The sequence below is a fragment of the Oncorhynchus gorbuscha genome, unplaced genomic scaffold (genome assembly GCF_021184085.1).
Source record: "Oncorhynchus gorbuscha isolate QuinsamMale2020 ecotype Even-year unplaced genomic scaffold, OgorEven_v1.0 Un_scaffold_2521, whole genome shotgun sequence".
NCBI classification, from domain to species: Eukaryota; Metazoa; Chordata; class Actinopteri; order Salmoniformes; family Salmonidae; genus Oncorhynchus; species Oncorhynchus gorbuscha.
The window spans coordinates 55,356-68,294 of NW_025747012.1; the positions used below are offsets into that span (position 1 = coordinate 55,356).

At 41.3% G+C, this 12,939-nt stretch overlaps 1 protein-coding gene and 1 long non-coding RNA gene across 9 annotated transcripts; both read right to left on the reverse strand.

The window, feature by feature from the left end:
* Positions 1–6,490: 6,490 nt before the first annotated feature.
* On the reverse strand, positions 6,491–7,781 carry LOC124026036. The gene is made up of 2 exons (XR_006837240.1): positions 7,698–7,781; positions 6,491–7,635 (listed from the first exon to the last, which is right to left on the reverse strand). It is a non-coding gene; the product is annotated as an uncharacterized LOC124026036 (long non-coding RNA).
* Positions 7,782–9,211: 1,430 nt separating this feature from the next.
* LOC124026037 (lysophosphatidylcholine acyltransferase 1-like) lies at positions 9,212–12,665 on the reverse strand. 8 transcript variants are annotated; one of them, XR_006837245.1, is made up of 4 exons: positions 12,513–12,665; positions 12,125–12,266; positions 10,177–11,693; positions 9,212–9,571 (listed from the first exon to the last, which is right to left on the reverse strand). XR_006837245.1 is itself a non-coding variant. In XM_046339218.1 (3 exons), exons 1-3 carry the CDS (start codon positions 12,528–12,530, stop codon positions 11,488–11,490), a joined length of 366 nt encoding a protein of 121 aa, XP_046195174.1. In that variant the 5' UTR covers positions 12,531–12,665; the 3' UTR covers positions 9,635–11,487. The 8 variants fall into 8 exon arrangements, 1 of the variants encoding a protein (XP_046195174.1); XR_006837246.1 differs by having other exon boundaries at positions 9,212–9,526; positions 10,170–11,693; XR_006837244.1 differs by having other exon boundaries at positions 9,212–9,538; positions 9,943–11,693.
* Positions 12,666–12,939: the final 274 nt, after the last annotated feature.

Sequence of the window (12,939 nt, forward strand, 5' to 3'; positions counted from 1 at the left end):
ACCTACAGGAACGGGCCACCGCCTTGATGTTAGTTGAGAACGACAGGGTGTTGTCCAGGATCACGCCAAGGTTCTTAGCGCTCTGGGAGGAGGACACAATGGAGTTGTCAACCGTGATGGCGAGATCATGGAACGGGCAGTCCTTCCCCGGGAGGAAGAGCAGCTCCGTCTTGCCGAGGTTCAGCTTGAGGTGGTGATCCGTCATCCACACTGATATGTCTGCCAGACATGCAGAGATGCGATTCGCCACCTGGTCATCAGAAGGGGGAAAGGAGAAGATTAATTGTGTGTCGTCTGCATAGCAATGATAGGAGAGACCATGTGAGGTTATGACAGAGCCAAGTGACTTGGTGTATAGCGAGAATAGGAGAGGGCCTAGAACAGAGCCCTGGGGACTAGGACGCAATCCAAGCGTGGGCCGCGCCGGAGATGCCCAACTCGGAGAGGGTGGAGAGGAGGATCTGATGGTTCACAGTATCGAAGGCAGCCGATAGATCTAGAAGGATGAGAGCAGAGGAGAGAGAGTTAGCTTTAGCAGTGCGGAGCGCCTCCGTGATACAGAGGAGAGCAGTCTCAGTTGAATGACTAGTCTTGAAACCTGACTGATTTGGATCAAGAAGGTCATTCAGAGAGAGATAGCGGGAGAGCTGGCCAAGTAGGTATGGTGTTCTTTGCATCCAAAGAACACCATACCTACTGTGAAGCATGGGGGTGGAATCGTCATGCTTTGTGGCTGCTTTTCTGCAAAGGGCCTAGGACAATTGATCCGTGTAAAGGAAAGAATGAATGTGGCCATGTATCGTGAGATTTTGAGTGAAAACCTCCTTCCATCAGCAAGGGCATTGAAGATTAAATGTGGCTGGGTCTTTCAGCATGACAATGATCCCAAACACACCGCCCGGGCAACGAAGGAGTGGCTTCGTAAGAAGCATTTGAAGGTCCTGGAGTGGCCTAGCCAATCTCCAGATCTCAACCCCATATAAAATCTTTGGAGGGAGTTGAAAGTCCATGTTGCCCAGCAACAGCCCCAAAACATCACTGCTCTAGAGGAATGGGCCAATATACCAGCAACAGTGTGTGAAAACCTTGTGAAGACTTACAGAAAACGTTTGACCTCTGTCATTGCCAACAAAGTTATATAACAAAGTATTGAGATAAACTTTTGTTATTGACCAAACTTATTTTCCACCATCGTTTGCAAATAAATTAGCAAATAAATTCATAAAAAATTCTACAATGTGATTTTCGGGATTTTTTCTTCTCATTTTGTCTGTCATAGTTGAAGTGTACCTATGATGAAAATTACAGGCCTCTCTCATCTTGTTAAGTGGGAGAACTTGCACAATTGGTGGCTGACGAAATACATTTTTGCCCCACTGTATGTATATATATATATTCGTCATCATGAACCGTAGTAGAAATGGGAAATATTGACATCATTTCAAAGTTCTGGGCAGAGATTGGGGAGCTCTGATTATGTTTAAAGAATATAACAATTCCTACATGTGTTCATTAACCAATTCAATTCAAATCACTCTGTTTCTAAGAATTTGTAAGATCCTTATTTGCATAAAATAGACAAGAGATCAGTCTATCAAAAGTTAGCCAATAGCATTTATTCTCGAGAGCGCTCCCCATAATACCATGGACATTAGTTTACATACCTCACATTTCGTCATAAATGTCCCTCCTCCTCTCAGATACAATGGCAATATAGTTCACAAGTCTTCTCACCTTGTCTGCCACCTGTTAAACAATCTACTACTAGCCCAAGGTCTCTCCCCTCCCTGGGTAGGGACAGAATGTCCTGTAAGGAATGTCAGTATAGCCCAAGGTCTCTCCCCTCCCTGGGTAGGGACAGAATGTCCTGTAAGGAATGTCAGTATAGCCCAAGGTCTCTCCCCTCCCTGGGTAGGGACAGAATGTCCTGTAAGGAATGTCAGTATAGCCCAAGGTCTCTCCCCTCCCTGGGTAGGGACAGAATGTCCTGTAAGGAATGTCAGTATAGCCCCAGGTCTCTCCCCTCCCCGGGTAGGGACAGAATGTCCTGTAAGGAACACAGTATTCCAGCCGGTCTGATGATAGCTCCATTCGTTTCAAACAAGGAACAGAAAGTCCTTGTTCTAACTCTTGACTAAAACTACACACATTATAATTCAGTATTATGATTATAATAAGATTCATACATTCACACAGTAACATAGTAGTATTCTGTTTAGTTATAGTTTTAAGTTAAATGTATACATCATTGAGTCATTATTCATTGAAATCCCATAAGAGATGAACAATAGGTTGATCTGAAATGACTGGGGGTTATGGCAGGGTGCTGTTGATCAGGTCCTCCAGACTGGACTCACGTTGGTCATCTAAAGTACATTTGTGTATCTCCACTAAAGTGTGTTACATTACAAACAGTAACATTTTCGCGAACCCCCCACTCCCCCTAACCTAATTCTCCTAACCTTTGTTGGTAGCTCTTCTAATCAGAAACATACATTCTCAATTCATTCTTCTTTGTTGTTATGATGCAACATGCAGCCTGGTCTCAGAGAAAGACGTTATAATACTATACATCATCTAAATTTATATGGTGTTGTACAACCGCTATTCCATTCGTAACGTAACCTAACGTCACGTAATGTATCATACTAAATGAAGGGGGGAAAAAATGTACGTACCAAATCCTACATATTGCCCTGAGGCCAGGTTGTTTCCTCAGGACACAATAAAACAAATGGGATCTCCCTGTTATTGGATTAAATAAACAGTTCAACAGAGGAGAGCGGCCATTCAAGGTGGTAATGAACAGACACACCCCCCTCTCTATCTGTGGTTAGTTGAGGCCTCAAGAGGGAGACAGAATCTGTGCCATTTGTCAACAACCGTTTTCAACCTCATAGAACACCAGTCTGCATAGAACACCAGTCTACATAGAACCCGGTCTACATAGAACCCAGACTACATAGAGCACCAGTCTACATAGAACACCAGTCTACATAGAACCCAGACTACATAGAGCACCAGTCTACATAGAACCCAGACTAAATAGAACACCAGTCTACATAGAACACCAGTCTACATAGAACCCAGACTACATAGAGCACCAGTCTACATAGAACCCAGACTAAATAGAACACCAGTCTGCATAGAACACCAGTCTACATAGAACCCGGTCTACATAGAACCCAGACTACATAGAGCACCAGTCTACATAGAACACCAGTCTACATAGAACCTAGACTACATAGAGCACCAGTCTACATAGAACCCAGACTAAATAGAACACCAGTCTACATAGAACACCAGTCTACATAGAACCCAGACTACATAGAGCACCAGTCTACATAGAACCCAGACTAAATAGAACACCAGACTACATAAAACACCAGTCTACATAGAACACCAGTCTACATAGAACCCAGACTACATAGAACACCAGTCTACATAAAACACCAGTCTACATATAACACCAGTTTACATAGAACCCAGGCTACATAGAGCACCAGTCTACATAGAACCCAGACTACATTAAGCACCAGTCTACATAGAACACCAGTCTACATAGAACACCAGTTTACATAGAACCCAGACTACATAGAACACCAGTCTACATAGAACCCGGTCTACATAGAACCCAGACTACATAGAGCACCAGTCTACATAGAACACCAGTCTACATAGAACCCAGACTACATAGAGCACCAGTCTACATAGAACCCAGACTAAATAGAACACCAGTCTACATAGAACACCAGTCTACATAGAACACCAGACTACATAAAACACCAGTCTACATAGAACACCAGACTACATAGAACAGCAGTCTACATATAACACCAGTCTACATATAACACCAGTCTACATAAAACACCAGTCTACATATAACACCAGTTTACATAGAACCCAGGCTACATAGAGCACCAGTCTACATAGAACCCAGACTACATTAAGCACCAGTCTACATAGAACACCAGTCTACATAGAACACCAGTTTACATAGAACCCAGACTACATAGAACACCAGTCTACATAGAACACCAGTCTACATAGAACACCAGTCTACATAGAACACCAGTCTACATAGAACACCAGTCTACATAGAACCCAGTCTACATAGAACACCAGTCTACATAGAACACCAGTCTACATAGAACCCAGTCTACATAGAACACCAGTCTACGTAGAACACCAGTCTACATAGAACCCAGTCTACATAGAACCCAGACTACATAGAACACCAGTTTACATAGAACCCAGACTACATAGAACACCAGTCTACATAGAACACCAGACTACATAGAACACCAGTCTACATAGAACACCAGTCTGCATAGAACACCAGTCTACATAGAACCCTGTCTACATATAACACCAGTCTACATAGAACCCAATCTACATAGAACACCAGTCTAAATAGAACCCAGTCTACATAGAACACCAGTCTACGTAGAACACCAGTCTACATAGAACCCAGTCTACATAGAACCCAGTCTACATAGAACACCAGTCTACATAGAACCCAGTCTACATAGAACCCAGACTACATAGAACACCAGTTTACATAGAACCCAGACTACATAGAACACCAGTCTACATAGAACACCAGACTACATAGAACACCAGTCTGCATAGAACACCAGTCTACATAGAACCCTGTCTACATATAACACCAGTCTACATAGAACCCAATCTACATAGAACACCAGTCTACATAGAACCCAGTCTACATAGAACACCAGTCTACGTAGAACACCAGTCTACGTAGAACACCAGTCTACGTAGAACACCAGTCTACATAGAACCCAGTCTACATAGAACCCAGTCTACATAGAACACCAGTCTACATAGAACACCAGTTTACATAGAACCCAGACTACATAGAACACCAGTCTACATAGAACCCAGTCTACATAGAACACCAGTCTACGTAGAACACCAGTCTACATAGAACCCAGTCTACATAGAACCCAGACTACATAGAACACCAGTTTACATAGAACCCAGACTACATAGAACACCAGTCTACATAGAACACCCGACTACATAGAACACCAGTCTACATAAAACACCAGTCTGCATAGAACACCAGTCTACATAGAACCCTGTCTACATATAACACCAGTTTACATAGAACCCAGTCTACATAGAACACCAGTCAACATAGAACCCAGTCTACATAGAATACCAGTCTACATAGAACCCAGTCTACATAGAGCCCAGACTAACGGCGTTACATTAAGAAACACAGAAACTTGGTGTTAAATGTTGTATTTATTTGTATATTAAAGAGTCACATTGACAAGTTATATCATCATAGCGTTCCCAAAAATACACTTCAAAGTATCTTGCAGTAAATGACTGTTTAAGTACATTACAAATAAAAACTCAAGAGAAGAAAATAGAAAAATGTAGAGAGAAAGAACAGCAAATTCAGCACGATCCTGGTCCACACAGCAAAACCATCAGAAAGCTAGAATGCTAGGTATCAGTCTAGACTCTAGAGGAACCATCAGAAAGCTAGATAGCTTGGTATCAGTCTAGAGGAACCATCAGAAAGCTAGCATGCTAGGTATCAGTCTAGAGGAACCATCAGAAATCTAGCTAGCTAGGTATCAGTCTAGAGGAACCATCAGAAAGCTAGCAAGCTTGGTATCAGTCTAGAGGAACCATCAGAAAGCCAGCTAGCTAGCTATCAGTCTAGAGGAACCATCAGAAAGCTAGCAAGCTTGGTATCAGTCTAGAGGAACCATCAGAAATCTAGCTAGCTAGGTATCAGTCTAGAGGAACCATCAGAAAGCTAGCAAGCTTGGTATCAGTCTAGAGGAACCATCAGAAAGCCAGCTAGCTAGCTATCAGTCTAGAGGAACCATCAGAAAGCCAGCTAGCTAGCTAGCTAGGTATCAGTCTAGAGGAACCATCAGAAAGTCAGATAGCTAGGTATCAGTCTAGAGCATCACACAGGTTGATGTTTCGTCTTCAGTTCAGTGTGGGACACAGAAGAAGCAGGCAGCAGTAGTCGTAGCATAAATAAGATATCAGCTCTTACGGTTTGTCTTCAGAACCATTTTTTAAAAACCGATAGAAACAGAACGATTCTTGTATGTTGTGAGATATTTAAAACAATAGACAGACAACATGATCAAATGAATTAATAGTACGAGAACTAGGTGGACCAACTTTTGTTTTGCAACAACAACCTTTTTAGTCAGAGAGTCTTAATTTCACAGCTACCTAAATAATCCAAACGGAAAAAAAACATCTGTGTTGACTATTCCTTGAATAAGCCAATCAGAAGCTTCCTCTTACCGGTCCGTTAAACCGTTAAACCGTTACCAATCTTGTGTTAGAACACGTCAAAGATCCTGAGACGACACAGTTCTAGAAAACTGAGCTAAATATAGAACACAGATCTCTTTCTTTACAACAACAACAAAAAAAAATTGGGGGGAGGTGAACTTGGGGATACAAACCCCCCCCCCCTCCACACAACTGGAATTCCAGATCTTTATTAGTATGTGTTCCATTTAATAACAAATATGAAAAGATAATACAAGCATGGCCACAGTAATATACCACCATGAAATGAGAAGCAACAGACGTCACACATCCTCAGGAAAAAAAAAGAGAATCCCATCTAAAGTGTAAACACAAATACATTATAGAAAACAAAACGGTATAAACATGTTCCCGTAGAAACAGATAAAGTAACTGTGGTGGTGAATTCTAGCAACAACAAAAGAGTCCCATTGTAAATGTGTGGATCCAGGCTTGCTAGGTTGGTGTGTTAGTAGGCCTGTCATATAGCAGGGGATCTGCACCTCAAGGCTTAACACACAACAGCTATTGTTCAACCTGGTACACGTTGACCAGGATGAAATCACAGCATGAAATAGAAGCACTAATTAACACAATATTGTTATGGAAATCATGATTTAAAAGTACATTTTGTTAAATATCAGTGATTTTAGTAGCTTTAAAAAAAAAGATGACAGATTGTCTATACATTCTCTTTATATAATCATGAAAACCATAGATAGATAAATAGATAGATTCAAGGCTATTATTTTTATTTATTTTTAAATATGCATTTTGGCATCTAAAGCATTCGATAATATTAAGACTAAGAACAACAAGTTATATTAACAATAGATTTTGAGGCTGTTTGTGTATCACGACACAAATCTACTCCGTCCATTATACAAAAGGAACCAGGACAGACTTACTTTGAGCAACAGCACAAATCCACATGATAAAAACATCACATTTCTTGCTCACGGCAGGCAGGGAAATTAAATACATTTTAAAAAATCAAATCAAATTTTTAAATCATTTACGTAATTACCAGAAATTCACAAAATGCCCGCATTTGGAATAAAAAATAAAAAATACATATTCATTTGATCTCTTCGAAAGGAGAAGAAGTTGAGACGGTGAATGATGTCATATATTGCTCCCATTGTAAAGCTCTCTTTGGGGGGGGGGTGTTTATGTAAACGACAGACATGGTATAAGGATGTGTTATAGAAACTACTTGTATTTAGAACCCACAGCTCTTTTAGATGGCAAACTCCTTCTCTATAGTAACAATCACCTGTCCAATAGACCTCTATAGTAACAATCACCTGTCCAATAGACCTCTATAGTAACAATCACCTGTCCAATAGACCTCTATAGTAACAATCACCTGTCCAATAGACCTCTATAGTAACAAATACCTGTCCCATAGACCTCTATAGTAACATATACCTGTCCCATAGACCTCTATAGTAACATTCACCCATCCAATAGACCTCTATAGTAACAAATACCTGTCCCATAGACCTCTATAGTAACATTCACCCATCCAATAGACCTCTATAGTAACAAATACCTGTCCCATAGACCTCTATAGTAACATTCACCCATCCAATAGACCTCTATAGTAACAAATACCTGTCCCATAGACCTCTATAGTAACATTCACCCATCCAATAGACCTCTATAGTAACAAATACCTGTCCAATAGACCTCTATAGTAACAAATACCTGTCCCATAGACCTCTATAGTAACAAATACCTGTCCCATAGACCTCTATAGTAACATATACCTGTCCCATAGACCTCTATAGTAACATTCACCCATCCAATAGACCTCTATAGTAACAAATACCTGTCCCATAGACCTCTATAGTAACATTCACCCATCCAATAGACCTCTATAGTAACAAATACCTGTCCAATAGACCTCTATAGTAACAAATACCTGTCCCATAGACCTCTATAGTAACAAATACCTGTCCCATAGACCTCTATAGTAACAAATACCTGTCCCATAGACCTCTATAGTAACAAATAAGTCGCTCTGGATAAGAGCGTCTGCTAAATGACTTAAATGTAAATGTAAATACCTGTCCAATAGATCTCTATAGTAACATTCACCCATCCAATAGACCTCTATAGTAACAAATACCTGTCCCATAGACCTCTATAGTAACAAATACCTGTCCCATAGACCTCTATAGTAACAAATACCTGTCCCATAGACCTCTATAGTAACAAATACCTGTCCAATAGACCTCTATAGTAACATATACCTGTCCAATAGACCTCTATAGTAACATATACCTGTCCCATAGACCTCTATAGTAACGTCCAATAGACCTCTATAGTAACAAATACCTGTCCCATAGACCTCTATAGTAACGTCCAATAGACCTCTATAGTAACAAATACCTGTCCCATAGACCTCTATAGTAACGTCCAATAGACCTCTATAGTAACATATACCTGTCCCATAGACCTCTATAGTAACGTCCAATAGACCTCTATAGTAACATATACCTGTCCAATAGACCTCTATAGTAACATTCAGGTGATTAACAGTGGATAGATCGACAGGCTAGGTCCCAGATGGCACCCTATTCCCTACATAGTGCACTACTTTAGATCAGGGCCCTATTCCCTACATAGTGCACTACTTTAGACCAGAGCCCTATTCCCTATATAGTGCACTACTTTAGATCAGGGCCCTATTCCCTATATAGTGCACTACTTTAGATCAGGGCCCTATTCCCTATATAGAGCACTACTTTAGACCAGGGTCATATATAGTACACTACTTTAGACCAGAGCCCTATTCCCTACATAGTACACTACTTTAGACCAGGGCCCTATTCCCTATATAGTGCACTACTTTAGATCAGAGCCCTATTCCCTACATAGTACACTACTTTAGACCAGAGCCCTATTCCCTATATAGTGCACTACTTTAGACCAGGGCCCTATTCCCTACATAGTGCACTACTTTAGACCAGGGCCCTATTCCCTACATAGTGCACTACTTTAGATTACGTCTATTTAAACAGGTTTACTGTCAGTTAAACAAACAAACAATGTAATCCAGCGAACATCTCATATATTAACTCAGATCTCATGTCTGAAGTCTTGGTCTTTAGGAGAGACGGTCGTCTGCACTGACGACTAAGGGCAACGCAGTCACATTACATGACTTACACCCTGCTGGTTCTGTTTTCCCTTAAAGCCACACCTTAAATCTGACCTCTCTGATATCAACCATAATCACACCTTAAACCTGACATCAGCCATAATCACACCTTAAATCTGACATCAGCCATAATCACACCTTAAATCTGATATCAGCCATAATCACACCTTAAATCTGACATCAGCCATAATCACACCTTAAATCTGATATCAGCCATAATCACACCTTAAATCTGACATCAGCCATAATCACACCTTAAATCTGATATCAGCCATAATCACACCTTAAATCTGACATCAGCCATAATCACACCTTAAACCTGATATCAGCCATAATCACACCTTAAATCTGATATCAGCCATAATCACACCTTAAATCTGACCTCTCTGATATCAGCCATAATCACACCTTAAATCTGACCTCTCTGATATCAGCCATAATCACACCTTAAATCTGACCCCTCTGATATCAGCCATAATCACACCTTAAACCTGACCTCTCTGATATCAGCCATAATCACACCTTAAACCGGACCCCTCTGATATCAGCCATAATCACACCTTAAATCTGACCTCTCTGATATCAGCCATAATCACACCTTAAATCTGATATCAGCCATAATCACACCTTAAACCTGACATCAGCCATAATCACACCTTAAATCTGACATCAGCCATAATCACACCTTAAACCTGACCTCTCTGATATCAGCCATAATCACACCTTAAATCTGACCTCTCTGATATCAGCCATAATCACACCTTAAATCTGACCTCTCTGATATCAGCCATAATCACACCTTAAATCTGACCCATTTTACAGGTGTAGGATCTTAATTTGATCACCATGTTTCAGGAGAACTTTCCTGCATTTAAAATGTGTCGTGTATTTTAGGTTTAAAATTTATTTTGATGTTTGTAATTTCCACTTAGAAATGTCAGACTTTATTTTCCCTTATTTTATATATTGATGTATTAACCTGCCCAAAAATTACCATACATTATAATCCATATAATAATTAAAACATTTCCTGTTGATGCAGGATTATTTTCCCTGCTGTAGCCAACTGGCTCAAATTAAGATCCTACATCTGTACATCAGCCATATTGCATCTCAAAAGTTCAATCAAAGCCAAAGTGGGCTCAGACAATGTCACTGGTGCTTTAAGGCTGTTCTATTCCGTCACAGTCCCTCAATACTGCTCACTGACAGTAAAGCACCCAGAGTCAAACCTGCCATCTTTCCATCAGAAAGAAGAAGATTAAACTAAGAAATAAACACCGAATTCACTCAAAACTAAGGTTCCTTTCCCTGGTTGAGGTGTTGTCTCTCGACCTCTCCCAGACCCCAACATGGAGGAAACATCACGTTCTTCTCTGGTTGAGGTGTTGTCTCTCGACCTCTCCCAGACCCCAACATGGAGGAAACATCACGTTCTTCTCTGGTTGAGGTGTTGTCTCTCGACCTCTCCCAGACCCAAACATGGAGGAAACATCACATGTTGTTCCCTGGTTGAGGTGTTGTCTCTCGACCTCTCCCAGACCCAAACATGGAGGAAACATCACGTTCTTCTCTGGTTGAGGTGTTGTCTCTCGACCTCTCCCAGACCCCAACATGGAGGAAACATCACATGTGCTTCCCTTCCAGTGTTTCACGCTTCACTTCTCCTCAATCGTCATCAGCCATCTTTTTGGCATTTAAAATGTTCCTTCCTCAGAACAAATACAGAAAAACTCTACGAAAAACAAACAACGTCAGATTACCAAGATCAAATGAACCGTAGAAACATTCTGGATACGGTTAATAAGGGTTACATTTCTCGTGTGTGTGTGTGTGTGTGTGTGTGTGTGTGTGTGTGTGTGTGTGTGTGTGTGTGTGTGTGTGTGTGTGTGTGTGTGTGTGTGTGTGTATCCGACTGACCATACATATAGCCCAACAACAACAACAACCCCCACCACCCACTCTCTCACCAGGAGAGGTGGATTCTGAGGTGACTAACGGACTCAGTTGTGTTTCTTCACTGAACAGTCCGTCGTTGTGTCGCGGTGTTTGTCTCGCGGGCTGAAGTCAGGGCAGAAGCCGTTGGTCTGAGGCTTGGCGTTGGGCGTGGCGTTGGGCTGGTGAGGACAGCCGTTACGGCCTGTATTGTCTGTGGACAGGTAGTCCTCACTGAAGTTTGGGTGATGCTCTGCAAAGCTCCTGAACTTGCCTGTTACCGCCACAGGGGGGCGCCACACATAATGGTAAAGGTTATTTCAAGCAAGTTAAATACAGTAACCTACAATTAACACACTAGAAAAACAAGTGCATGTTTACAAAGATAGGTACACTCCTAATATTTACAAATGAACTAGAGATTACAGACACAACATAACTGTGGGTAGCCTAGTGGTTAGAGTGTTGGACTAGTAACCAGAAGGTTGCAAGTTCAAACCCCAGACCTGACAAGGTACAAATCTGTCGCTCTGCCCCTGAACAGGCAGTTAACCCACTGTTCCTAGACAGTCATTGAAAATAAGAATTTGTTCTTAACTGACTTGCCTGGTTAAATAAAGGTTCCGAAATCACCCCAGGCGTATACTCCCACGAGCAGCTAAACAAGAAGACAAGTACAAGCTAGGAAGACAAGTCGTTTCTTACCAAAGGTGAGTTTCCCCGTGTCCTCTGTGTCGATAGCAGTGAAGAGACGTGAGACGTCGAGGTCAGCCACTCCTAACGCCGTCTTTAGGATGCAGGCCAACTCAGCCACTGTGATCGCACCGTCCTCCTCCGCCTCAAACATCTGGGATATATGCAAATAATAACTAACACACATTAGATGACCCCTGACCCCTTTCACATCTCACTCACACCCATTGAGCCGGCTGGGCCCTCAGACCATCTGTTAAAATCGACACGGTCTACAACTCACACCATGGGTCATTAGTACGTCCTCTCAAATGGAAACTGGCAGAAATATCAGTGGTCGTAGGCCCTCTGAAAGACACCTTGACAGAGCATGAAACCAGAGCTGGAGCAGAAAACGTACCCTGAAGGCCAGTTTCATGGTCTCCAGAGTTTTAGCAGGTCTGCATACAACCGATAAGGCGATGACATATTCTCTGATGTCTATCACGTTGTCTTCCTGCTGGAGGAGAAGAGAGACGAACAGAGTGAAGAGTTACTGGTTAGAAGGAATCTGGCAAAGCACATGTCTAAACCTAATGTCTGAATCTAATGTCTGAATCTAATGTCTGAATCTAATGTCTAATGTCTGAATCTAATGTCTGAATCTAATGTCTGAATCTAATGTCTGAATCTAATGTCTGAATCTAATGTCTGAATCTAATGTCTGAATCTAATGTCTAATGTCTGAATCTAATGTCTGAATCTAATGTCTGAATCTAATGTCTGAATCTAATGTCTGAATCTAATGTCTAATGTCTAAATCTAATGTCTGAATCTAATGTCTGAAT